This window comes from Vigna angularis, chromosome 11, assembly GCF_016808095.1.
Source record: "Vigna angularis cultivar LongXiaoDou No.4 chromosome 11, ASM1680809v1, whole genome shotgun sequence".
Classification (NCBI taxonomy): Eukaryota; Viridiplantae; Streptophyta; class Magnoliopsida; order Fabales; family Fabaceae; genus Vigna; species Vigna angularis.
Genome location: NC_068980.1, coordinates 842,221 through 867,013, shown reverse-complemented (window position 1 = coordinate 867,013; position 24,793 = coordinate 842,221). Strand labels below are relative to the sequence as shown.

At 33.4% G+C, this 24,793-nt stretch overlaps 3 protein-coding genes across 48 annotated transcripts; all 3 read right to left on the bottom strand.

Annotated features, from left to right (window-relative positions):
• Window positions 1–796: 796 nt before the first annotated feature.
• Window positions 797–4,698, bottom strand: LOC128194687 (leucine-rich repeat extensin-like protein 2). Of its 38 annotated transcripts, none has more exons than XM_052870255.1 (17): window positions 4,044–4,697; window positions 3,863–3,913; window positions 3,673–3,732; window positions 3,483–3,533; window positions 3,293–3,352; window positions 3,103–3,153; window positions 2,913–2,972; window positions 2,724–2,783; window positions 2,534–2,584; window positions 2,344–2,403; window positions 2,154–2,204; window positions 1,964–2,023; window positions 1,775–1,834; window positions 1,585–1,635; window positions 1,395–1,445; window positions 1,206–1,255; window positions 797–1,047 (listed from the first exon to the last, which is right to left on the bottom strand). In XM_052870255.1, the coding sequence occupies exons 1-17, from the start codon at window positions 4,636–4,638 to the stop codon at window positions 1,027–1,029; spliced, it is 1,443 nt and encodes a 480-aa protein (XP_052726215.1). In that variant the 5' UTR covers window positions 4,639–4,697; the 3' UTR covers window positions 797–1,026. The 38 variants fall into 38 exon arrangements, with proteins under 38 accessions (XP_052726215.1, XP_052726219.1, XP_052726217.1 ...); XM_052870259.1 differs by having other exon boundaries at window positions 1,775–1,825; XM_052870257.1 differs by having other exon boundaries at window positions 1,964–2,014.
• Window positions 4,699–5,994: 1,296 nt separating this feature from the next.
• LOC128194829 (uncharacterized) lies at window positions 5,995–18,400 on the bottom strand. 8 transcript variants are annotated; one of them, XM_052871184.1, is made up of 9 exons: window positions 17,628–18,399; window positions 14,938–14,997; window positions 12,246–12,366; window positions 12,086–12,178; window positions 11,904–12,005; window positions 6,780–6,996; window positions 6,508–6,549; window positions 6,307–6,417; window positions 5,995–6,231 (listed from the first exon to the last, which is right to left on the bottom strand). In XM_052871184.1, the coding sequence occupies exons 5-9, from the start codon at window positions 11,939–11,941 to the stop codon at window positions 6,178–6,180; spliced, it is 462 nt and encodes a 153-aa protein (XP_052727144.1). In that variant the 5' UTR covers window positions 11,942–12,005; window positions 12,086–12,178; window positions 12,246–12,366; window positions 14,938–14,997; window positions 17,628–18,399; the 3' UTR covers window positions 5,995–6,177. The 8 variants fall into 8 exon arrangements, 5 of the variants coding, with proteins under 5 accessions (XP_052727144.1, XP_052727143.1, XP_052727145.1 ...); XR_008246245.1 differs by lacking the exons at window positions 12,086–12,178; window positions 12,246–12,366 and having other exon boundaries at window positions 17,628–17,731; window positions 18,210–18,399; XR_008246243.1 differs by lacking the exons at window positions 12,086–12,178; window positions 12,246–12,366 and having other exon boundaries at window positions 6,780–6,913; window positions 17,628–18,398.
• A 4,660-nt stretch (window positions 18,401–23,060) lies between these two features.
• Window positions 23,061–24,475, bottom strand: LOC108332978 (nodulin-30-like). Of its 2 annotated transcripts, none has more exons than XM_052870946.1 (3): window positions 23,793–24,475; window positions 23,504–23,647; window positions 23,061–23,350 (listed from the first exon to the last, which is right to left on the bottom strand). In XM_052870946.1, the coding sequence occupies exons 1-2, from the start codon at window positions 24,421–24,423 to the stop codon at window positions 23,523–23,525; spliced, it is 756 nt and encodes a 251-aa protein (XP_052726906.1). In that variant the 5' UTR covers window positions 24,424–24,475; the 3' UTR covers window positions 23,061–23,350; window positions 23,504–23,522. The 2 variants fall into 2 exon arrangements, with proteins under 2 accessions (XP_052726906.1, XP_052726905.1); XM_052870945.1 differs by having other exon boundaries at window positions 23,061–23,334.
• Window positions 24,476–24,793: the final 318 nt, after the last annotated feature.

Here is a 24,793-nt window from a genome sequence, read left to right as displayed (position 1 = left end):
TTTTAAGTTTGTCGAGTAATATTTTTATTGTTAATCATTAGATATCTAAGATATTTTCCGTTTTAGAATATTTTGTTATAATATTTTTTTTAAAAAGAAAAAGAAAAAGAAAAAGAAAGTATTTAAATTGTTTTATACTTTAATTTCTAAATTTAAGCAGTTTGATTATTAAGATGTGAGACTATTAAGTATATTAAAAATAGTGTCAAATTTTATGATTCACATTTTTTTTTACATTACGATAGGTTAAGTTTTCATTTTTTTATTCATAAAATTTTTAATTTTGTTAAAAATCACACATTAACTAGAAATGAAGTTAATTTAAAATATATAGATGCAAATCTCACCTTACAAGCTAGTTTTGTGTGATTGCATTATACTTAAAATTTACATTTTTATAGGGTTAAATTAAATTTAAAATTCAATTCTTAAGATAAACAGAAAGAAAAACCAATTTTAAACTTAAATTGGAAAATAACTTTACAGGCACGAGTGATGCCAGCTAAATTTAATCTCGAGTTTCATAATGTTTGTGAAAAACCTTGATTTTCTTGTATTTATAGTTTATAAAAAAAAGATGAGTTTCTTTACCTGTTTTTATGACATTAGTTGTACAGTGACTATTAAAAAAAGTGTTACAACCATCCTCGTTAAGTTGTGAGTTTTTAAAAATGAAAAATGATAGTAATTAATAACTTTTTTTATAACACATTTTGAATGTTTAGACAGAAAGAATAGAGTTAATTTTTTTAGTAACATCCACATACAATAGTTTATTCAACACTAAGATACAAAATTGTAGAAACGTTATTACCATGTATCATAGCATTCTTGAATGATATTCTTATACATGACATGCAATGATATAGCTAATTAGAACAGAAAGTACATAAGATCCTACACCATATAGTAGGAACAATGTTTGCAGAGATAAGAGATTATTCATTACATATATAGGATAATCATTAATGTATTGCAATTATTGTTCTGTTATATTATAATATGCAACGCAATTACTTCCTTGTATCATCCGAAGACGTGGCCCATCTGCACCAACCACAGGTTATTATTTAATTAAGTTTCTAATACAAAAATAAGTTTGTTAACATAATGCACAAATATTAATTATATTCCTTAAATGATATATAATTTTCTTCAAAAATAGACTTTAAGAGAATAAAGAAGTGACAGAAGAAGTGATATACAGTCGGTGGTATTGGTGGTCGCTCTTGATCAGGCGTAATTTTAGTAGTATCTGCACCAACCACATGTTAATTAATTAAACTTCTAACATAAAATGAGATTATTAGAATGCACAAATATTAATGATATTCCTTAAATGATATATAATTTTCTTAAAAAATAGACTTTAAGAGAATAAAGAAGTGATATACAAATCGTTGGGGGTGGTGGTGGCTCTTGATCAGGCGTAATTTGAGCAGAATCTGCACCAACCACATGTTAATTAATTAAACTTCTAACATAAAATGAGTTTATTAGAATGCACAAATATTAATGATATTCCTTAAATGATATATAATTTTCTTAAAAAATAGACTTTAAGAGAATAAAGAAGTGATATACAAATCGTTGGGGGTGGTGGTGGCTCTTGATCAGGCGTAATTTGAGCAGAATCTGCACCAACCACATGTTAATTAATTAAACTTCTAACATAAAATGAGATTATTAGAATGCACAAATATTAATTATATTCCTTAAATGATATATAATTTTCTTAAAAAATAGACTTTAAGAGAATAAAGAAGTGATATACAAATCGTGGGGGGCGGTGGTGGCTCTTGATCAGGCGTAGTTCGAGTAGAATCTGCACCAACTACATGTTAATTAATTAAACTTCTAACATAAAATGAGTTTATTAGAATGCACAAATATTAATTATATTCATTAATGATATATAATTTTCTTAAAAAATAGACTTTAAGAGAATAAAGAAGTGATATACAAATCGTGGGGGGCGGTGGTGGCTCTTGATCAGGCGTAGTTCGAGTAGAATCTGCACCAACTACATGTTAATTAATTAAACTTCTAACATAAAATGGGTTTATTAGAATGCACAAATATTAATGATATTCCTTAAATGATATATAATTTTCTTAAAAAATAGACTTTAAGAGAATAAAGAAGTGATATACAAATCGTTGGGGGTGGTGGTGGCTCTTGATCAGGCGTAATTTGAGCAGAATCTGCACCAACCACATGTTAATTAATTAAACTTCTAACATAAAATGAGTTTATTAGAATGCACAAATATTAATTATATTCCTTAAATGATATATAATTTTCTTAAAAAATAGACTTTAAGAGAATAAAGAAGTGATATACAAATCGTGGGGGGCGGTGGTGGCTCTTGATCAGGCGTAGTTCGAGTAGAATCTGCACCAACTACATGTTAATTAATTAAACTTCTAACATAAAATGAGTTTATTAGAATGCACAAATATTAATGATATTCCTTAAATGATATATAATTTTCTTAAAAAATAGACTTGAACAGAATAAAGAAGTGATATACAAATCGTTGGAGGTGGTGGTGGCTCTTGATCAGGCGTAATTTGAGCAGAATCTGCACCAACCACATGTTAATTAATTAAACTTCTAACATAAAATGAGTTTATTAGAATGCACAAATATTAATTATATTCCTTAAATGATATATAATTTTCTTAAAAAATAGACTTTAAGAGAATAAAGAAGTGATATACAAATCGTGGGGGGCGGTGGTGGCTCTTGATCAGGCGTAGTTCGAGTAGAATCTGCACCAACTACATGTTAATTAATTAAACTTCTAACATAAAATGAGTTTATTAGAATGCACAAATATTAATTATATTCATTAATGATATATAATTTTCTTAAAAAATAGACTTTAAGAGAATAAAGAAGTGATATACAAATCGTGGGGGGCGGTGGTGGCTCTTGATCAGGCGTAGTTCGAGTAGAATCTGCACCAACTACATGTTAATTAATTAAACTTCTAACATAAAATGAGTTTATTAGAATGCACAAATATTAATGATATTCCTTAAATGATATATAATTTTCTTAAAAAATAGACTTTAAGAGAATAAAGAAGTGATATACAAATCGTTGGGGGTGGTGGTGGCTCTTGATCAGGCGTAATTTGAGCAGAATCTGCACCAACCACATGTTAATTAATTAAACTTCTAACATAAAATGAGTTTATTAGAATGCACAAATATTAATTATATTCCTTAAATGATATATAATTTTCTTAAAAAATAGACTTTAAGAGAATAAAGAAGTGATATACAAATCGTGGGGGGCGGTGGTGGCTCTTGATCAGGCGTAGTTCGAGTAGAATCTGCACCAACTACATGTTAATTAATTAAACTTCTAACATAAAATGAGTTTATTAGAATGCACAAATATTAATGATATTCCTTAAATGATATATAATTTTCTTAAAAAATAGACTTGAAGAGAATAAAGAAGTGATATACAAATCGTTGGGGGTGGTGGTGGCTCTTGATCAGGCGTAATTTGAGCAGAATCTGCACCAACCACATGTTAATTAATTAAACTTCTAACATAAAATGAGTTTATTAGAATGCACAAATATTAATTATATTCCTTAAATGATATATAATTTTCTTAAAAAATAGACTTGAAGAGAATAAAGAAGTGATATACAAATCGTGGGGGGCGGTGGTGGCTCTTGATCAGGCGTAGTTCGAGTAGAATCTGCACCAACTACATGTTAATTAATTAAACTTCTAACATAAAATGAGTTTATTAGAATGCACAAATATTAATGATATTCCTTAAATGATATATAATTTTCTTAAAAAATAGACTTTAAGAGAATAAAGAAGTGATATACAAATCGTGGGGGGTGGTGGTGGCTCTTGATCAGACGTAATTTGAGTAGAATCTGCACCAACCACATGTTAATTAATTAAACTTAATGAGTTTATTAGAATGCACAAATATTAATGATATTTCTTAAATGATATATAATTTTCTTAAAAAATTGACTTTAAGAGAATAAAAATGTGATATACAAATCTTAGAGAGCGGTGGTGGTCGTCGTTGCATAGGATACACACAGCGATTCAAAGATGGTAGAAGACAAGCTGATAAAGCGGATGCATCAACGTTAGAACCAGTGAAACAAATTTGTGCAGTGACACGGGAGCAGGTTCTCAAGACGGTTTGAAACTTTACAGTCTCAAAGAGCACTGGCAAATATTGAATTGACTGTTTAGGGTTATCGGAAGAAGTTGTTTGATAAAGTGAGGCCTTGTGGTCTACCAAGCATGCTTGCATGGAATCAAAAAGACATTGAGACAACCCAAATTGGCCACCGATTCCACCACCGCCATGATGCATTGGACTATTTCCACTGCATGTTTCAGCAACATGTGAGCCGCAATGTGTCACAAACCTCTTAAACCGCGGAAACTCGTACGCTTGAGTTTGTCCATTAAGTATTTGATCAATGGCCAAGCTCATACCAACGTCCTTAGCAAGATTAGTGCTTTCATCGGTTGCAGCATCTTCTATAGGATTGATGGCTTTACCACCACCAGAATGTTCTGCAACCACCACGCTTATGAACAATAATGCAGTGATTAGTATGACTCTCATTCTCTCCATGATTAGGTTTTCGTTATGATAAACCAATTTACGTTTCGTTGGGACTTAGGTGCATGAAGTTTGCAATATATATATACGTAGAAGAATATAGAAACTATATTCTTGTTTATTATAAAAAATTATAATGACCTTTCATCTTTATTACACAACCTGACTTATTTGCTTCACAAGAGTTAACAATATATATATCTATCTATCTCCAGCAATAAAATAGAATTTAATTACATAACTTAATTAACATAATTATGTATTTAATCCATGCACTATAACTGATACTGCAATATTCGTATTTATTTCTATTATTTTTTTAAAGAATTTCCTTATATATGTATGTGTATACTTCTACATATATACTCAAAATTTCTGCAATATTCTAATTTTAAAGAGGCATATACTTTGATGCGTACATATGGGGGTTGAGTTATTGATACATGATAAAAAGAAAAATAGTTAAGTGATTGTTATTTTTCATTGTATTGAATAAATTATCAAGAATTTGTGATAAAAGAGTAATATTTAGATAATAATATTTGGCCACCCTTTCGTGTATTGGATATAACAAAAACTTGCATCAAATAATTAATGTTGTATTTGGAAAAATTGGGTTTCACAAAAAGGTCGATCCTTCATTAAAATTAAGAGTCAGTTCATTAACTATTATATGACGTCACCGTTATAACTAAAATTGATTTTTTAGAACGACAATTATATATAAAAAAAGAAACACTATATATATATATATATATTGAAAATATATAATTATATTAATTAATGTATTATTATAAGACTGTATTTTTAATAAATATAACCAATAGATAATATCTCTAGAGCATTGGTTATTTATATTTAAAACGGAACTCATATAATTCATCTAGTTAAATTTATTTAGTTGGGTAAAATTTTGTTACAGTGAAGAATAAATTGATATTAAATGGCAAATTCACTACAAAAATCTGTATTTTTATCGGGGTTTTTTAAAATATTACCGACGGTTTTAACCCCCACAAATCATATTTCCTGCGGTTGAAAAAATCAGTGGGAAAACGTCTGTCGCCAAGCAAGTACCGGCGCTTCTGAAAAAACCGCCAGTATTAGCGGGGGTTCCCAGAAACCGCCGGAATTTTCAGGGGTTTTGTAGAAACCGCCGGAATTAGATGGGGCTTTATGAAAACCGCCGGGAATAGCGGGGCTACACAAAAATCGCCGGAACTAGCCGAGATTATCTCAAAACCGCCCCTACTTTTGATGGTTTAGTTTACCAGGGTTTTAAAACCGCCGGGAATTTGTATAGTTCATTTTTTTTATTATAATAAAATTAGATTATAATAAAAATGGTCTTATTGACAAAACAAACAATAAATTAATATGAACTAAAATTTAATAATATTGTATAAAATAAACTACATTGTTCAACCTAATATCATTCATACAACTAATTGTTCATACATAAAAATTAAAAAGAAAGAGGTTCATTACATATGTTCAATATAGATGTTCAATACTAAAAGTATGACTCATAAAAGTATTCAGTAACAATATCTAATTTTTTTCTTTATTACATCCATTGTTTGACCCACTCCCTTGATCAGATACCTACAATATAACATAATAGTTAGTCGATAATATATTTAATAAAAAAATCATACAAATAAATTTAACAATTATTACCGATGATCTTTGAAATACTGCAAATTGTGAAGGCAATGGACCTTGATGATTTTGCAACAAAAGTGTCATGATTGCCTTCATTTCATTGACTTGTGATGTCAATGAAGATACCTATAACAGAAAAATTTACTTAAAAAGTTAGAAATATGATACCTAACATGTTAATCTTAAAAGGAACAAACCAAGTAAGTATTCATTAACCTGAGATTCTAATTTAACATTAGAAGAAGTCAATGAAGATACCTATAACAGAAAAATTTACTTAAAAAGTTAGAAATATGATACCTAACATGTTAATCTTAAAAGGAACAAACCAAGTAAGTATTCATTAACCTGAGATTCTAATTTAACATTAGAAGAAGTCAATGAAGATACCTATAACAGAAAAATTTATTTAAAAAGTGAGAAATATGATACCTAACATGTTAATTTTAAAAGGAACAAACCAAGTAAATATTTAAATATTCATTAACCTGAGATTGTAATTCAACATTAGAAGGAGTAGATGAAGATGATCCAATATGAGAACGAGCATGGACTCCAAAGACTTTAGATGGGCAAGGACCTAAACCTAGACCGCGAACACATCCACAATGCTCTTGGCTTCCTAAAACATGAGCCAATGAATCTAAACTTGATATTTCTTTTGATTGAGACGATGTTGTAGATTCATATGTTTGAATTTTTTTCCTACATACAACGTAATCAATGATGCCAACATTAAAAACATTGTATTTTTATAAAGAGACAAACTATTGAGTTGGCAGCAATATACTTATATTTAAACTTAAGATGTCTGCAAAAATAGTAGCAAGAATTGCCAATCAATAATTATATCACTAAAGAGATTATGACAATCCAAAGAAAGAATCTATTTTAGTATTTCCATGTTTATTGATTGTATTTTTTTCGCCTTCTTTATTGATTATCAATAATTGTATCATCATTATCTTCTTCAACAGTAATTCTTCTCTAACTTTGTATCATACTAGGAAATAATGTATTGAGAGAATAGAATATGTATTTGATTTTGTACCAAGGCTAAACAATTGATATTGACAAGGCATGGATAGGAAAATCAATTCTCTGCTTAAAGCTTAATATTTGTTTAAATCTATTGAAAGATATTGGCAAGGAATGCACGAAGATTGTTAGGTATTGGAGTTGACTTTGGTGGAATGAGATAGTTATTTACTGTTGTTACCAATAAGGAGTATTGGTAAATCTTGAAGAAATTTGTTTTGATGATGCTGCAAGAAGTTTTAGTTGAAGAAGATATTAGAATTAGTTAAAAGCAATTTGTAGAAATTAAATGTAGTAGGAAATTCTTGTAAACTTTGTAAACTTGCATTTTTAACTGCAATAATCTATTATGGAATGACAATAATCGATTATCACAGAGTCATACAGGAATAATCGATTATCACATCATATAATCGATTATTACATTTTGAAAACCCTGTAACGGACTTTAATAATCGATTATCACTTTTGATAATCGATTATCTGTGGCAGTTATAATTCATCTTTGCGAATTCAGAATAGTGAGCTATATAAGGTTCTTCCAAAACTCTAAGAATAACACTGAGCTTTTTGAGAATACAATTTGTCTGAGGAAGTTCTAAAAAGCTAGTTCAAGTGCTTTGCCTGGTCTCGTGAATAGGAGAAGCTCGCGTTTCGTGTGTCGATAGTCGGAGCGGTTCTCTTCGAGTTGGCAAGGTGGTCATCTTCCGGTTCGTTCGTCGAAGGAAGGTTTTATCTCTCTGTTTTTTTTTCACTCTTATTGTAATTGGTGAAACTGATTTTAGTGAAAACGTTAATCACTTTTTATAGTGATTAACAACTGGACGTAGATTCTTTTGAATCGAACCAGGATAAAAATCCAGTGTATCAATTTTTCTACTCCCTACTCTTTTTATTGTTTTATGCACATCAACTGTTTGATAAATTTTCTCTAAGAAAATTGTTTTTCTAAAACGGACCATCGAAACTTGATTTGTGACCGTAACACGCTTTCAAAATATTTTATTCCGCTGCGCGACTCTATAACGGTACCGATTGTTCCAACAACTGTATGATTAGAAATCCGAGGGGTTCCCAAACTTTAGTTCCCCATATTAAAGTGAATTGTGGCATTGTACATTAAAGAGTTGATTCAGAACCTTGCTATTTCATGATTGTATGAAGTACACCACACATCAATAAATTGTGGCATTGTACAAAAAAATACAATTAATAAACATGGAAATACAATCAAAGTACACCACACAGTAAGCATAAAAAGCAAACAGATTAGAAGTACTAAAATAGTAAGCACTAAAATGAACAACAACTAAAATAACACCAATTTTTGCAAGAGGTGTGTTCATCACAAAGTTGTAAGACCCGTATTTTGGATGGTAGGGGACATGGTGGGGACATGGTGGTCACCCACCTCTTTGACTATTGGGAGAGCATTTATTGGAGGTATTGGGTTACGGGGGAAAAGGCTCAGCAAAGGAGAGCTTTCATTTTGGCATGTGAGAAGGAGAGAGAGGCTTATCTTTGGGATGAGGGAGAGCTTCCAGAAGAAGGGAACCCTTCCTCCCTTTCGTTTCCAGTCGTTCTAGGAGCTTCCATGAGAAGCTGTTCCAACTTCAGAAGGGCTGAGAGGTAGATCTGGGTTGGGCATCTGGTCAGGGTGGAGTTCTTCCAGTAAGATCGGAAGAGAAAGTGGAGAGCTGATGAATTTGCTAGGAGATCTAGAGCTGCATGTCTAGGAGGAGATAGATCCCAAAGCTTGCAAGGAAGTCTTCAAGAGGTAAGGGGAGTTTGATTTATTTCATTAATTGTTGGTATAATCTGTATTTTGATGCAAATTTGGGAAGAAGGGGTTAAAAATGGGGTTTTCTGGGTTTCTCTGGAATCTGCGCGATTCTGCAGAATTATGCAGAATGCGCGTTCGTCCAATTTTGGTGAGTCAAAATTGGACGTTCGTCCCAACAGTGCTCGATCAATTAGTGGTCGGCCTAACGTTCGTCCAATTCCGATGAAATTTGACGTTCGTCCAAATTGCTCAGTGGTGAGCGTTCGTCCTTGTAGTGAGCGTTCGTCCTTGTAGTGAGCGTTCGTCCTTGTAGTAGTGAGCGATCGTCCTTGGCATTGTGAGCGTTCGTCCTTGGCGTGGTGAGCGTTCGTCCTTGGTGTTGTGAGCGTTCGTCCTTGGTGTATTGAGCGTTCGGCCTTGGTTTGTGAGCGTTCGTCCTTGGCGTGGTGAGCGTTCGTCCTTGGTGTTGTGAGCGTTCGTCCTTGGTGTATTGAGCGTTCGGCCCTTGTTTGTGAGCGTTCGGCCTGTGATGAGGATTGATTTCAGAACGTTCGTTCAGACAGTATCAGAGTTGGAAATAGCGTTCGGCAATGCATGAATCCGTGGGAGAATTTTGAAGCAATTATTGAGAATTGTTGGTTATTTCCTTGATCCAATTTTGGTTTAGTTATACATATTATTGAGAATATGTATGACTTCGTGATTGAGCACGTTTATTCTATTGGTTTAGTTATACATATTATTGAGAATATGTATGACTTCGTGATTGAGCACGTTTATTCTGTTGGAGGTGGTACATACACTATGTTATTTACTTGTAACTACGTCGGTCTTTTTAGCATTTTGCTAGTCTCACGCGTGAGACGGAGATTCGAGTGTCACCTTCTTCTGCGCGAGGAGGTGAATGTCTCGCCCAATGACTTCGGCTTGTGTTGAGTATAGTGCATCGTTACGCGTAGTATCGATGTTTTTACTCGTTAGTCCTTGAGGAGTCGGGGAGATAGGTCTGAAGTCGCGATGGATGACGGCTCGGGTCGCCTGTTATTGAGAGCAGGTTATGACGACGAATTACGAGTAAACGACATCAGTTTATGAAAGACTAGTCTGCAGTGTCATGTGAGTCGATTTATCGTGGGAATTGTTATAGTATATGTAGTGGGTTTATAATGTGATAATTCTGGTTATTCATCTTGCATGTTGTGGCTGTGGTTTCTAACCGTGATGGTGGTACGGATACGGGAGAGATGGTAGTGCATATAAAGTTGGATTTGGAATACTTCTTCGAGAGAGACGGGGAGTAAAACTTGTTGGGTCTATAGGTAGTAACGAGCGTTCTTACTAGTGACGTTCGGTCTTGGTGTTATTTATTTTCAGGTAGCGAGCGTGATTAGATAACAGTTAATCTTGATGTTAGTGGATCTGAGGTAGCTAGCGTCCGATCTTAATTTGGTAACCTGAGATTTAGTTTGATTACGTTCGGTCAGTACTGAGGTGTTCAGCAGAGTACTCTAGGCGTTTAACCCAGACTCAAGCGTTCCTTATTATAGTGTTCTGTCTAGTAGCGATGGTTCTTAGGGAATGATCTTTATTGGTGATGTTGCTCTGAGGTTGTAATCATTTATAGGGAGTGACCGGCTTTGATAGTCGTTGAAGTGTCGATCGATTGATAAATAGTGATTAGTCGTGATGATACATGATTCAGGAAATGATCATTCATAGGTAGTGCTCGGGTTGGATGATGCCTGTCTCGGGTAAAGATCATTAATAGTTAGTGGTTGTACGTAGGGAACATCCGGTCTCGATGATGTTACTCTTAGATAGAATTAAATTCAGTAAAGTGATCAATTAAGTGTTCGTCCGAATGGTAATTAATCTGTGGTGTGCGAGATTTGATCTTTGAGCAATCGTTCGAATAGTGTTCGAAATAATAGTAATTGTTTTAGTAGAGTACACTGTCTTAACGTGAAGTCTATGTACTTGATCTTAATTATCGTTTGATCTTTTGGTATTCGACCTAATGGTATTCGGTATAATAGCGTTTGATGCTCAGTTTCTAGCTTAAGTGATCAATCTTACTGTTCGTGTAAACAGTATCCGATGTAATATAAGTTCGTTGTTTTATCGTTTGATTCAGTAATGTTATGATATCTGGGTATGTATTGAGGTTGAGGGTACTGTAGTAGGATGTCTTGATCTGTGGTTGATTGTGGACATATTGAGGAGACTAAGAATGAAATCACAAGTGGGGTACCTTCCGTTGTTTTGCTCATCAACGTATCATCTGGATGAGAGTTTATGGTGTATTGGGTTGATTATTAGGTACTTTGGAATGAGTGTCCAACAGGAATTGTGGTACGTTGGTTTGAGGATGTCGGACTTAATTATTATATGTTATTTGTATTGAAATAACTATGCATGTTTTATAAATGATGTGTTTCAGGTTAGCTCACCCTTACTTTGCTTGTTTGTGCATGTGAATGCGATGATCGTATAATGTGTGATGTTATACGGGAGCAGTTGAAGGATTGTCACGTAATCCTGTGCAAATGGAGGAAGAGATGGAAGATCGAATTAGGAGGATTCAAGGTTATCCTTGCTGTTGCGTTTGAGCTTAAGACTGATGTATAGATTTTAGTTTATGCTCGGGTTGTTATGTATTATTACAACATTTAAGTTTTGAAAATAAATTTTTAATTTTGGGTGAATTTTTGGGATGTTACAAAAGTCACCTTATGAAACAATATGCTGAAATACAACAATTATAGGAAATACTAAAAAGATTGGAACTTACACCAATTTCCCTTGCCTCATCACTGACAAAAGCTCCATTGGTCGTCTTATGAGTAGCTATCCAAACTTCTCCTCTGCTAACTTTGTGCCCACACTCTTTTTCCTATGAAAAATAACAAATGCTTATTAGGTATGTTATAAATATTATGAGAAATAGAAAATTGAAGATAAATAACACTTCACCATTTCTTCTTTCTTCCTTGCAATGCTCTTGGATCCCCCTGTGTGAGCAAGAGTTTGTTTCGTCATATTGTGTTTATTTTTTAGGGCAATCTCCTAACATTGTGATAAGAAAAGTTATTAAATCATAACAAAATTTTATGAAAAGAGATATAGGTTTTACCTTTGTTCTTTCATCAAGTCGATAATCAACAACAGAAGCCCAATGATCTCTATCTATGCCTTCTGGAGCCATGGCAATAAATTCATCTCTAGTACGGGTCCTCCAAGCTTGGCATCTTCTACTAAACGCACAATCAAATGAACCATCACTATGAAAAAAGAAGGAGGGAATAACATCTCCATGTGACATAATGTGAGGACAACTCTATCTTGTAATTGGACAAGTTGATTTATCTTCAAAACTTTATTACATAATTGTTTAAAAAAAGAGCATAGATCAATCAAAATAGAGGACACTTCTTTTCTTATTGCCAAAGGAAGAATTTGCTCCATCAACACATGTGAGTCATGACTTTTTATTCCTCCAATCTTACGTTGTTTGACATCAACACATTTACTGATGTTACTTGAGTAACCATCGGGTACAGTTATATTCTTCAAAGTTTTTAGAAATATATCCTTATTTACATTTGACAATGTATATATACCAGGAAGATCTCTACCACTCTCATCAGGCCACAGATCTGGTCTAATACCCCAAAGTTGTAAGTCCTTTCTTGCCTTTAGATTGTCTTTGCATTTATTATTTGTACTATCATTCAACAATGTAAACAATATATTGTCACAAACATTTTTTTCAATGTGCATAACATCCAGATTGTGGTGCAATAAGTTATCTACCCAATAAGGAAGGTCAAAAAATATACTCTTCTTTCGCCATTGTAGAGTATCTACCTTAGGATGATCAACTCTGCGTTGTCTTTTTGACCTTTCTTCAACTATAGGTTCTTTCCCAAATTCAACGTGAACATTCCCAAGTTGTTTAGGATATCATGTCCTGAGATTGACATTGGTTGGCTTCTATTTTCAATAGTTTCATCAAACTTGCTATGAGTCAATCTGAACTTATGTCTTCCATCTAACCACTGACGATGACTTATAAAACAAAATTTCCCACCTTTGACAAGCTTCTTAGGAGTAGTGTCAAAATTACATCTCGGACATGCTAATCCTGTATGTGTGTTCCATCCAGATAAGGTTCCAAGTCCTGGAAAGTCACTAATAGTCCACAATATGGCTGCACGCATATCAAATACTTCATTTCCATATGAATCAAAAGTTTTAATTCCAGTGTTCCACAACTCCTTCAACTCTTCTATTAATGGTTGTAAGTAAACATCAATATCATTGCCCGGTGCTCGCTTTCCAGGAATGATCATGGACAAAATGAATGAACTTTGTTTCATACACATCCAAGGAGGAAGGTTGTATGGTATGAGAACAACTGGCAAAATACTGTGATTGGTGCTCAAGTTCCCATATGGATTGAACCCATCAGTAGCTAAACCAAGTCTCACGTTTCGAGGGTCTAAGGCAAATTGAGGATGCATCAAGTCAAATTTCTTCCATGCTTCAGAATCTCTTGAATGTCTTAACATGCCTTCATCTGTACTTTCTGATGCATGCCATCTCATATGCTCAGCTATTTTAGATGACAAAAACATCCTCTATAATCGAGGCTTCAAAGGAAAATACCTTAACACCTTTGTAGGAATCTTCTTTCGCTTATTAACAACAACATCGTCACCAATTGTATTTCTCTTTTTTAGCTTCCATCTTGATGTCTTACATTTCTTACAAGAATCTTTATCTTTGTCTTCTCCAACATACAACATACAATCATTCGGGCAAGCATCAATTTTGGTGTAATGAAGACCAAGCTTGCTAATCACTTTTTTGGCTTCATAGAATGAATTTGGAATTTTAGCATGTTCAAATGCATCTGCTAGCAATTCCAGTATCATGGACATAACTTTGTCACTTATTCTGCATAGACATTTGATGTGATACAACTTCACCAAGAAAGAAAGTTTTGAATATTTATCACATCCTTCATATAAGCTTTGTTGTCCATCTTGCATTAATTCAAAAAAATTTGTCCCATCATGACTTCTAGTATGGCTTGACTCTGCACCCATATCGTCATCATCCACCATGTCGTTGGTAGAGCAATGATGTGCAAATACATCATTAATCATTTCACACATATTATCATTAATTTCAACTCTTCCACCATCTTCTTCGACCATTACTTGAGGAGCTTTTTCATTTACTCTTCTCTCCCCGTGTAGAAGCCACATTGTATAACCTTTTGGAAAAGGTTTAATAATTAAGTGCTCATATACTTCTTCACGACTTTGCCATTTCTTAAAATTGCATTTCTGACATGGACATACTATCTTTCCCCTAACACCACTATTAGTGAATGCGAAGTCCAAGAAGGTATTCAATCCTCTCATATATTGATTTGTATTTCGAGGCATGTCTATCCATGATCTATCCATTACAACGACCTCTGTTCATGCCAAGAGGATTGGAAGGTTAGAATAAGTGACGATATTCAACGAAATACACTACATGAGATGAATTTACTAAACTTTGAGAACTAATCCAAGGAAAATAATTTACAATCGACTTTCCTTTTATGGGGAAAGTCAACTCACAATCCCTTAGATCAAGGGATTTATTTCAAGAGCTAATTTCATAATTAGCTACTTTATTAGGATTGATTCTGTTTTACTCTTTATCTACATAAATCATATTATAAACTCTTGACAAACTACCAACTTGTCATTCCAATTTCTTAACAACATTTGAAGAAGTAACTTCAGATTTTAAGGAAAGAATATTACCACTTGAGAATTTTTTAGCAGAATAGTCTCCAAATCTTGTAACACAGCTAATAGGACTCCCTGTAACAAGAAGTGAATAAAAAAATGTTATATGACAGGGACAGGCCTTTTGACATTATATGTAAACAACCTAAATGTAATTTACAATTTATGGATTTGGTTTTAGATAACAGTGAGGAGACCCTAAAGTTGTGTATTGAATCAAATGCATAATTGCCTGTATAATAAAATTGGTGTGTCTATGATTAAGTACCAATGAAGTACAAACTGATGCCGTTTTAATAATTTTTTTCTTTACTCCTTTCTTGTATATGATGAAGTCATGAATTTGCTTCTGCATCATACACAGTATTGCAAAATAAAATAGTTACTAATTAATTGCACAAGCAAAGAAAAATTTATTTAACACATTTACTGTAAGGAGTTTAGGGTTAAAAATAGACAATATTTCTCTTACTAGTTAGGGAAATTCAAATATCATTCTGACCAACTTCACCGTTTATTTTGATCATATATAGAACACTCTAAACTTTTACAACTATATTACCCATATAGTATTTTCTTAACACAGTTTTACATTATTAATTTTTTCAACTTAATTTTAATATAAAAATGAATAATCTTAGATATATTCCAATTTAAAATAATTATTAAATCTAGTATCTAAGTGTGTGTGTGTATATATATATATATATCAGTTCATATATAACTCAATAATAGTGTGGATGATTTTTATACTGGGATATCATTCTGATTGAATTCTTTTTCTCTATATGCTCGCTTCATTAGTTGTAACATCATGCATGGACTTATTTCGTTTTTCTCATGATTAATCTTGGTTGTACAGAAATATTTATTTTTTATGTCAGCGGGTATTAACAATGGATTTTCTGTTTCTCAGCATGAACTCACTCTAGAAAGTTCAGATTTCACTAGATCAGCTGCTGAGTCTGCACAAAAAAGAATAACAAAGATGTTTGATGCTTTGATATTTAGTTTGGGCGAGCTTGGTGTTTGGTTGGCTTTGAAGGTTCATGCCTATTTCCTGCAGAAACTTTCCTGTCTCTCATGTCTCTTTAAGGTTTCATAAATGCTAACTGTCGTTTTTTCTTGTTTTTGTGGTAGGCTGCTGATTCTTTATCTTCTAGTGAATTTGACTCGTTTTCATGGGGACACTGTGGGGATAAAGTTGCTAAAAACTTTATTTTGTCATGTATAGACACACTAAAAAGTTACTTGCAATGTGGTAATGATTTTACAGCCACTAAGAGAAATGGTGAAATCTTAAATATAAATCTTTTGCTTGCATTTCTAGCATTAGTTAATTTTCACACAATGTTCTTTTCTTACTCAGATGCTAAGTGGTCTATTGGTGACAATATTAAATTCGACTTGGAGATGGGGTTGTTGACCTCCAAATTTTGCTGTCTAATAGACTGTGTACTTGATTACAGGTTATACTTATATTCATGGATATGTTCCTTTCTTATTGTTTCCATCGTGGTTTTGAAATCATTTAATGTGTTGCCATTATTATGGACGTGCCCCTGGACTCTCCTTCTCCTTATTAGACTGTTTAAGTTTCTTATGAGATGAGAAGGTGTCTTAGAAAATATAATGTATTCTACAAATTATAGCAACATCTTAATGCTAGCCTAGATTCCAGGCTAATGAAGGAAGTTTTTGGCTATAACTCAGCATTGTTTGTGCTAGCCACCATTATTTAAATCCACCCCTCACTTATACTTTGAAGAAAGACATAAAGTGCAAAACTAATTCAAATAGAAAGCAGTTTCAATTATACACATGACCATCTAGAGATAAGTTATACTATTGAATTGGGGTTGAGAAGATGGGATTATACACAGTAGGAAAATCTCTTTAAAATCAGTTTTTCACCGAGACCGAATGTGTTTTGAAATTCAAATTTGAGAGCCACTCATGCTCAGCCTTAAATCAATGTTGAGTTCACTTTGTTAACATATTCTAGAGTCAATTGCAATACTGTTTTGCTCCTTTAATCTTGCTTTCACAAAATTAGTAGTTTAGTTGTGGTTAGTTTTCTACACTTTTACTGGTTTGAGTATGAATATTCCAAAAATTGTTATATCCTTTTAGTTCTGTCACTTCAGTGAGCCTAACAAAGTTTAATTTTCCTACTTAAGGCCCTGTTATGGTCAGAATTGGCTAATTGTTTATCAAATTAGAAGTCACTTTCAAAACCAAAAATCTATGTGCATTTTCTTTCTCCTTGAACCATTTAGTTGTTGATTACTGAATCTGTTTTGCGTCTTGACCTATTTTGATCTGTAGTAAAAGTTAAAAGTCATTATATTTGATTCAATTAAGTTTTTCATGATTATATGACAAAGAAAAAAGCATTACAGACGTAGCATAGTTTAAGGCTAATTTAACATGAATATTATCGAAATCAATTCAACATGTTTAAGGCTAATTTAAAGCACATCCAACATTTCAAAATTAACTGCTGAAATATACTATTACACACGTAGCATTAGTTCTAGGAAGCAAGATACAACAACATTCAAAAGTGAGATTGGGAAGAGGAACAAGAACAAAAGTGAGAGAATAGTTACAAAAATATTATTGTACTTGTGAGAAAGTAAGCAGTGGGGTAGGTGAGGGTTCCACCTAGGCAGAAAAGAAAGTGGAAAGGAACATAGAGATACATTGACAACATCGTCAAACTCGTCAGAAGGAGAGATTGGTGGACTGTCCGTTCCAGTTAAAGAAGCACCACCGCTCAAAGGTTCACTGCTGTGAGACAGTCTCCCTGACGTTAATGGAGACACTCATGTGTCACACATTACAGTCATGTTCAAACCAAAACAGGGTGTTATAAAGAAAAACAAAAAACAAAACAAAAAAAAAGCAAAATGAGAAAATCCCTTAGAACCAAAATAAATTAATTGGGTTTTCTTAAAATTTCTGAAGTGTAACAAGATCCGTGAAGAAAATCTTCCTCTGCTTCCAACAGTGCAGACATGGTTCCAAAAGGCTTCCTCGTTGTCTGTGTTGGAACAGAGCTCAAGAGATTCATCATTCTCACCCCTTGCCTTGCCTCGCCTCTCACCTCCTCATACTTCACACCCTTCTCATACATTAATATAGAAAACACAAGACTAATCATAAACCTAAAACGTGCTTTTCTACCGTTTCAATTCCGAAAGTAATCATAAGTTCGAACGCAGAGTGAAAATGAACAGAAAGAAAAACGAATCAATGAATGAACTGAAAATAAAGTAACCTACGCAGCTGCGAGGAATTCCGAGAGCGAACACAACGTCTCGACGCCTCGACGACGAACACAACGCAAGGGAAGACCAACAAGAAGATGGTGCGGGGCTTGGAGGAAAATGATTATGGTGAACTTTTTGGAGGAAAATGTACGAAGGTAGAAATGAATTGAGAGAGAGAATTAGGGTCTAGGGAAAATTAGGAGCAGAAATGTGTCACGAAGTATTTTAGGAAAAGAGAGTCAGGTAGATATTTTTGAAAAATTATTTAAAAAATAAAAAAAAACAATTTAGGGGCGGTTTTTATTATAAACCGCCGAAAATTTCCTGGGTTTTCAAAACCACCGAAAAATAACTCCTTCTAAAATTTAATATTTTTGTAGTGATTGTATATTATATTTTTCAGGACTCTTTTTAAAATATAAATTTATTTAAAAGTTTAAATTCTTCTTTAATTAATTACGTACTAATTTAGATATCGATTTATTTTGTAGTAAAAAACTTGATAGTTACACTACAAGAAATGAGCATATTACTGAAGGGTTTTTACAGACGGCCTATCGGCCTTCGGTAAAAGTGCTTTACCGACGGTCAGATAGATGATTACCGAAAGTCATGGTGAAATAGCATTACAGACAATAAAGAAGAGTTTAGCGAGGGGTGTGTGGCCTTAAGTAAGAGGCTTCACCCATTAAACTAAGTGATTGAGGCTAAAAAAAGAAATTGTTTGCATCCCTCGAGAGCATTGTGTCGCGCGACTGCCATGCCTTTAGTTAGGGTTTCTGCCTCCTTACACCTTTTCCGCCATTTTTGACTGATTAAACCTCCTCTCACCGTTTAATCTTCACTTCTCATCGATTAAACAATTTCTCACTGATTAATCGGTACATTTAAGGTTTCCTCCACCAATTAGGGTTTTTCCCTTGGCGCCTTGGGTTTTCTATTTCTCTACTTCTTCCCGCTGCAAATCAACCTTAAGGATGCCTCGAGGAGTGCAAATCGCACAAGTTCCATCTTCTCCTCGGAGCACCATGCTATTTCAGAGCCTAGGTTAAGGCGCATCTTCAGGAGATAAGTCTTTCGAGTCTTTGTTTTTGGTTTTGTGTTTCTGTTTATGTCATCTTCCTTTCGTTTTGTCTTTATTTGCTTTGTTTTTGTCTTGTTTTGATTTTATGCGTTTAGTTTCATTTAGCTTCCGCGTTGTTCTTTATTCGTTTGTACTGTCTTATGGTTTAATCCTCTGTTTTGTGCATTGTCTTGAGTGTTATGGTTAATGTTTCTCATGAACTGTTTAATTAAAGGTTTGAATGAGATTCAATCTGTTTGTTTGTTCTTGAATCTGCATTTTTGTGTTAGGTCTCCAAGTTTGCTTGTTCTGTTGCTTGAGTCATTGTAATTTTCATTTTATTCGGTGCAATCCTCTGATTGAGTCTTTTAATATTGGAAATCATATTCTGTCATGTCTCAGTCATGTTGTTTGTTTCATTTGTCATTTAATCTCAGTTTTCATCAATTAATTTTGTTTAAAATCACGATTCTTCTTGTGCAAAGTGTACACACTAGTTGAGCGATGAAACTCTTATGAGTGAGCTTGGTGGAAACTGAATTTGCACTATTTTGAATTGTCATTTTGCAACGAATTGGTTTAGCTTTGTGGTGCCTAATCTTGAGTCAATCATACATGGTACTAGTTCATTGCCAAGTTCTGTTTTAATTTCCAGATTGTGTGTATACTGAGAACTGCAGAATTGAATGTGTGCGCTAAGTGCCTGGTTGAATGTTGATTATAATCAATCTGATTTACTCAAGATATGTTATTGCGTTCACTAGTTATCTTCTTTCCATTCAAATATGCATTTACAAGATCCTTTGTTTAATAAAGTATGCAATAAAGGGTGTTTAAGTCTGATTCTTTTTTTTGATTTAAAACAATCAGCCGTTTTGCGTAAAGGGTTGAGTTTATACTTTTTTTTCAACTCTTCGGTAATTACCGAAGGCTTTTGTCCTTCCGTAATTACCGAAGGCTTTTGTCCTTCGGTAATTACCGAAGGCTTTTGTCCTTCCGTAATTACCGAAGGCTTTTTCCCTTCCGTAATTACCGAGGGGCAAAGGCTGTCGATAAAAGGTCATTATCGACAGTTTCTGGCGTTTTCCGAGGGATTGTGGCCTTCGGTAATGTCTTTTTTTTTATTGTTTTTAGTTTATAGATTGATATTTAAATTAATTATTTTGAGTTTTAAAATTGGTTTTTATGTAAGGATTTCTTCTAATATTTCATACATGATTTAAGGTGTTGGAGTTTCTTTCACTGGAATAAATGAATTGATATTATTCAATAAAATCTTTTAATTGCAATAAATAATTTCTTAGACAGTAAACATGTTATTTTATGTTGCGGATAAGATTGGTGGATGAGAATGATATATATTTTGTAAGGTTTAAATCCTTGGATTGTCCTTGTATTTGTATGAGAATCTCAAGTGGGTCCTCATATTTTCAACTGTCTCAATTGGATCCATATATTTGCAAAATGTCTTAATTGGGTCCAAATATTTGAAAAATTAAGTCAATTAAGCCATGTCCGTTACATTTTCACAAACAACGTTAAAATGTGATGACGTAATGCACATTGATGTAAAAATGTTTTATTACATGGATTTTTTTTTAAAAATTAAGGGTTTTTGACGTGGTAAAATTTATTCCTCCAATCAATCATTGCCGCGACGGCAAGACTGCTCGTGAACCCGGTTTCATCCAGGAGAACTATTTCTAACGAGGAGAATAGCTTGAGTTTGAGAACCAAGTCCTGCAACTCGCGATTAAATCCCTACGAGATTCGGTCCTGGGTTGCACACGCCGTCCATCGCAACCCCATGGTTGCTCCTCTTGCGTAACCACCAATAATCACCAAGAACTAGAACCGAAAGAATTAGAAAATCCTAACGGAAGATTTCTAAAGTAGAAATCTCAAAACGCTGCAATCGCGAAAAGAAGAAACCCAAAACTCAAAATGTTGCAATCGCGGAGTGAATCCATAAACCCTTAGCTGCAAGAACAAAAATTAAGCATATAAATAAACCCAAAATTTTCAAATTTCAAAACCCTAAAATGCCAAAACGAAATATTCACTCTGTTGCCGCGTCGGTCTCCCTTACAACGCTTCGCCACCACCTTCACTTGTCATCACCGTTCGCACCCAACCCGCGTCCACCTTTGCGGTTGCTTTGAGGGTCGTCACAAGAGCCTCCATTAGTCCGCGAAAAGCCTCTATCACAGCACACATCGCCACGAAGAGAACATTGCGCCTTCATCGCGCCTTTACCGTGCCATTGTTGCGCTCTCACCGACATCACAGTGCCATCGATGATTCCTCCATGTTGGTTGCTCGGGGGAAGAAAGAAGCTGGAGTTTTGAACCCTCGTTGGAACAGCACCGCTGCATGACGCCCTCGCCGCGACCTCGTCGTGTCTCGCCGCCAACGTTGAGTATGTCATAGTGAAGAAAAAGAGCAGAAGCTTCAAGCTTCTGGATTTTGCAAGATGAAGAGGAAAAAAAATGGAGGATACTAAGGCTCGCGAGAAAGGAAACCCAAGGCTGAGAGAAAATTTTTGCATAGGATATTAAAATGTAGGGCTTGATCAAGGGTTTTCATCCTAATGTATCCAATTAGGATTTTGAATAAAAAAATATTATTTATTAAAAGGAAATTAAGAGAGCATCATAATTCTATTTTTTTTATTAAATTCCATGTCATCACTGCAACATATTTTTTTAATAAAATATCCACCTCAGTATATCCACCTCAACACATTTAACGTCATCTGTGAAAACTTAATGGACAAGATTTAATTGACTTAATTTTTCAAATATTTAGACCAAATTGAAACATTTTGCAAATATATGAATCAAAGTGAGACAGTTGAAAATATGAAGACCCACTTGAGATTGTCATATAAATACGAGGACTATCCGAGAATTTAAACCTATTTTGTAACGTGTGTAGGAAGAGAGAATAGTAGTAACAAATACCAAATCATTTTGAAACACCGTTCTTTTTACTTTAACGTAGGTTAAGTCTTCTTTTTTCTATTCATAAAAAAAAACTTAATTTTAAAAATTAATAAGAAAAACCATGTTTAAACTTAAATTGAAAAATACTTTTACAAGCGCAAGTGATGCTAACAAAATTTAATCTTGAGTTCCATATTGTTTGGGAAAAACCTTGATTTTCTTGTATTTTATAGTTTATAAAAAAATTTAAATGAGTTTCTTTTATCATATTAGTTTCACATTGATTATTCAAAAAATTCTTTGAAGTTGTTAGAACTATTTGTGAGTTTTTGAAAATGAAAATAAGTAATTATTAGTATATTTTAAGTCTAATTCAACCTTACAAAATTAATTATAAAAAAAATTATATTTATTTCTATATTTTAAATTGGTTTTATTTTTAATTGATCTAGAATTTGCAACACACTTCTTCATGTTGAGATACAAACATTTCGTAAGTTAGACTATACATTAATGAATGATATGATAGCGTGTGAAATAATATGTTCAACAAACAAAAAATATTGTTAAAATAAACTTTAACAATGACTTTGATAACATGTTAAAAATTAAACTTTAAGCCTAACTCTATTTTATAAAACCGACTTGTAAGATAACGTTTCTGTCTATTTAAATATATTCTAAATTAGTCTTATAAGTTGACTCCGCGCTTCTATTTATATATATATCTATTTGAAGTAAATCTTCTAACAAATACACTTTTTTATAACACATTTTGAATAATTAGAGAGAAAGAATACAGTTAAACTTTTTAGTAACATCCAGATACAAATTTATTCAACACATGATACCAAGTAGTAGGAACGTCATTACCATGTATCATAACATTCTTGAATGATGTTCTTACATATGACATGCAATGACATAGCTTATTGGAATACTGAAGGTACAACAGATCCTTCACCATAAAGCAACGAGTAAGAACAATGTTTAAAGAGAGATGAAGAGATTATTCATTACATATATAGGATAATCTATAACACATTGCTATTATTGTTCTGTTATATTATAATATGCAACGCAAGTACTTCCATTGTATCATATATTTATTTCCGAAGACGTGACTCATCTGCACCAACCACATCCTGTTAATTAATCAAGCTTCTAATATAAATTAAGTTCGTTAACAGAATGCACAAATATTAATTATATTCCTTAAATCATATATGATTTTCTTAAAAAATAGACTACATAAAGTGACAGAAATAGACTACATAAAGTGACAGAAGAAGTCATACGAGGTCTAATTTTATCAGGCTAAACTTCATCAGGCTCAACTTGATCAGGCGTAGTTTGATCAGGCTCAACTTGATCCGGCGTAGTTTGATCAGACTCAACTTGATCAGGTGGTTCAACTTGATCAGGCGTAATTTGAGCATTATCTACACCAACAACATATTAACTAAACTTTTAACACAAAATGAGTTTATTAGAATGCACAAATATTAATTATATTCCTTAAGTGATATGTAATTTTCTTAAAAAATAGACTTTAAGAGAATAAAGAAGTGAAAGAAGAAGTGATACATATCGGTGGTGGTGGTGGGGGCGGCGGTGGTGGTGGCATTTGAGTAGGATACACACACCAATTCAAATATGGTAGAAGACAAGCTGATAAAGCTGATGAATCAACATTAGAACCAGTCAAACAGCTTTGTGCAGTGAAATGAGAGCAGGTTCTCAAGACGGTTTGAAACTTTACAGTCTCAATGAGCACTGGCAAATATTGAATTGACTGTTTAGGGTTATCGGAAGAAGTTGTTTGATAAAGTGAGGCCTTGTGGTCTACCAAGCATGCTTCCATGGAATCAAAAAGGCATTGAAACAACCCTAATTGGCCATTGATTCCACCTCCTTTCTTCATTGGATCATTTCCACTGCATGTTTCAGCAACATGTGAGCTGCAATGTGTCACAAACCTCATGAACCTCGGAGACTCGTACGCTTGAGTTTGTCCATTAAGTATTTGATTAATTGCCAAGCTCATACCATCGTGTTTAGCAAGATTACTGGTTTCATCAGTTCCAGCATCTTCTGCAGCATCACTTGTTGCAGCAACTTCTGTAGGTTTAATGGCTTCACCAGCGCCAGCATCTTCTGCAACCACAACACTTATGAACAGTAATACAGTGATTACTATTACTCTCATTCTCTCCATGATTAGGTTTTCGTTATGATAAACCAATTTACATTTGGTTGGTGCTTAGATGCATGAAGTTTACAATATATATACGTAGAAGAATATAGAAACTATATTCATGTTTATTATAAAAAAATTATAACGACCTTTCATCTTTATTACACAACCTGACTCATTTGCTTCACAAGAGTTAAAAATATATATCTATCTCCAGCAATAAAATAGAATTTAATTACATAACATAATGTATTTAAGCCATGCACTAACTGATATTGCAATATTCGTATTTATTTCTATTATTTTTTTAAGAATTTCCTTATATGTATGTGTATTTCTACATATATATACTAAAAATTGAGCAGCAATGTTCTAAGTTAATACGTCTATT

Bases quoted from the DNA above. Each gene is read 5' to 3' on its own strand.
- LOC128194687 (XM_052870255.1), bottom strand. From the start codon at position 4,638: ATGGAGAGAATGAGAGTCATACTAATCACTGCATTATTGTTCATAAGC. The intron at 3,534-3,672 runs GTATATCACTTC...TGGTTGGTGCAG, and splicing joins ACCACCGCCCCCCACGATTT to ATTCTGCTCAAATTACGCCT. The intron at 1,446-1,584 runs GTATATCACTTC...TGGTTGGTGCAG, and splicing joins ACCACCACCCCCAACGATTT to ATTCTGCTCAAATTACGCCT.
- LOC128194829 (XM_052871184.1), bottom strand. From the start codon at position 11,941: ATGGAGCTTTTGTCAGTGATGAGGCAAGGGAAATTGGT. The intron at 6,550-6,779 runs GTTAATGAATAT...TTTCTGTTATAG, and splicing joins ATGTTGAATTACAATCTCAG to GTATCTTCATTGACTTCTTC. The intron at 6,232-6,306 runs GTAATAATTGTT...GTTATATTGTAG, and splicing joins CAGTATTTCAAAGATCATCG to GTATCTGATCAAGGGAGTGG.
- LOC108332978 (XM_052870946.1), bottom strand. From the start codon at position 24,423: ATGGAGAGAATGAGAGTAATAGTAATCACTGTATTACTGTTCATAAGT. The intron at 23,648-23,792 runs GTATCACTTCTT...TTGTTGGTGTAG, and splicing joins CCCACCACCACCACCGATAT to ATAATGCTCAAATTACGCCT.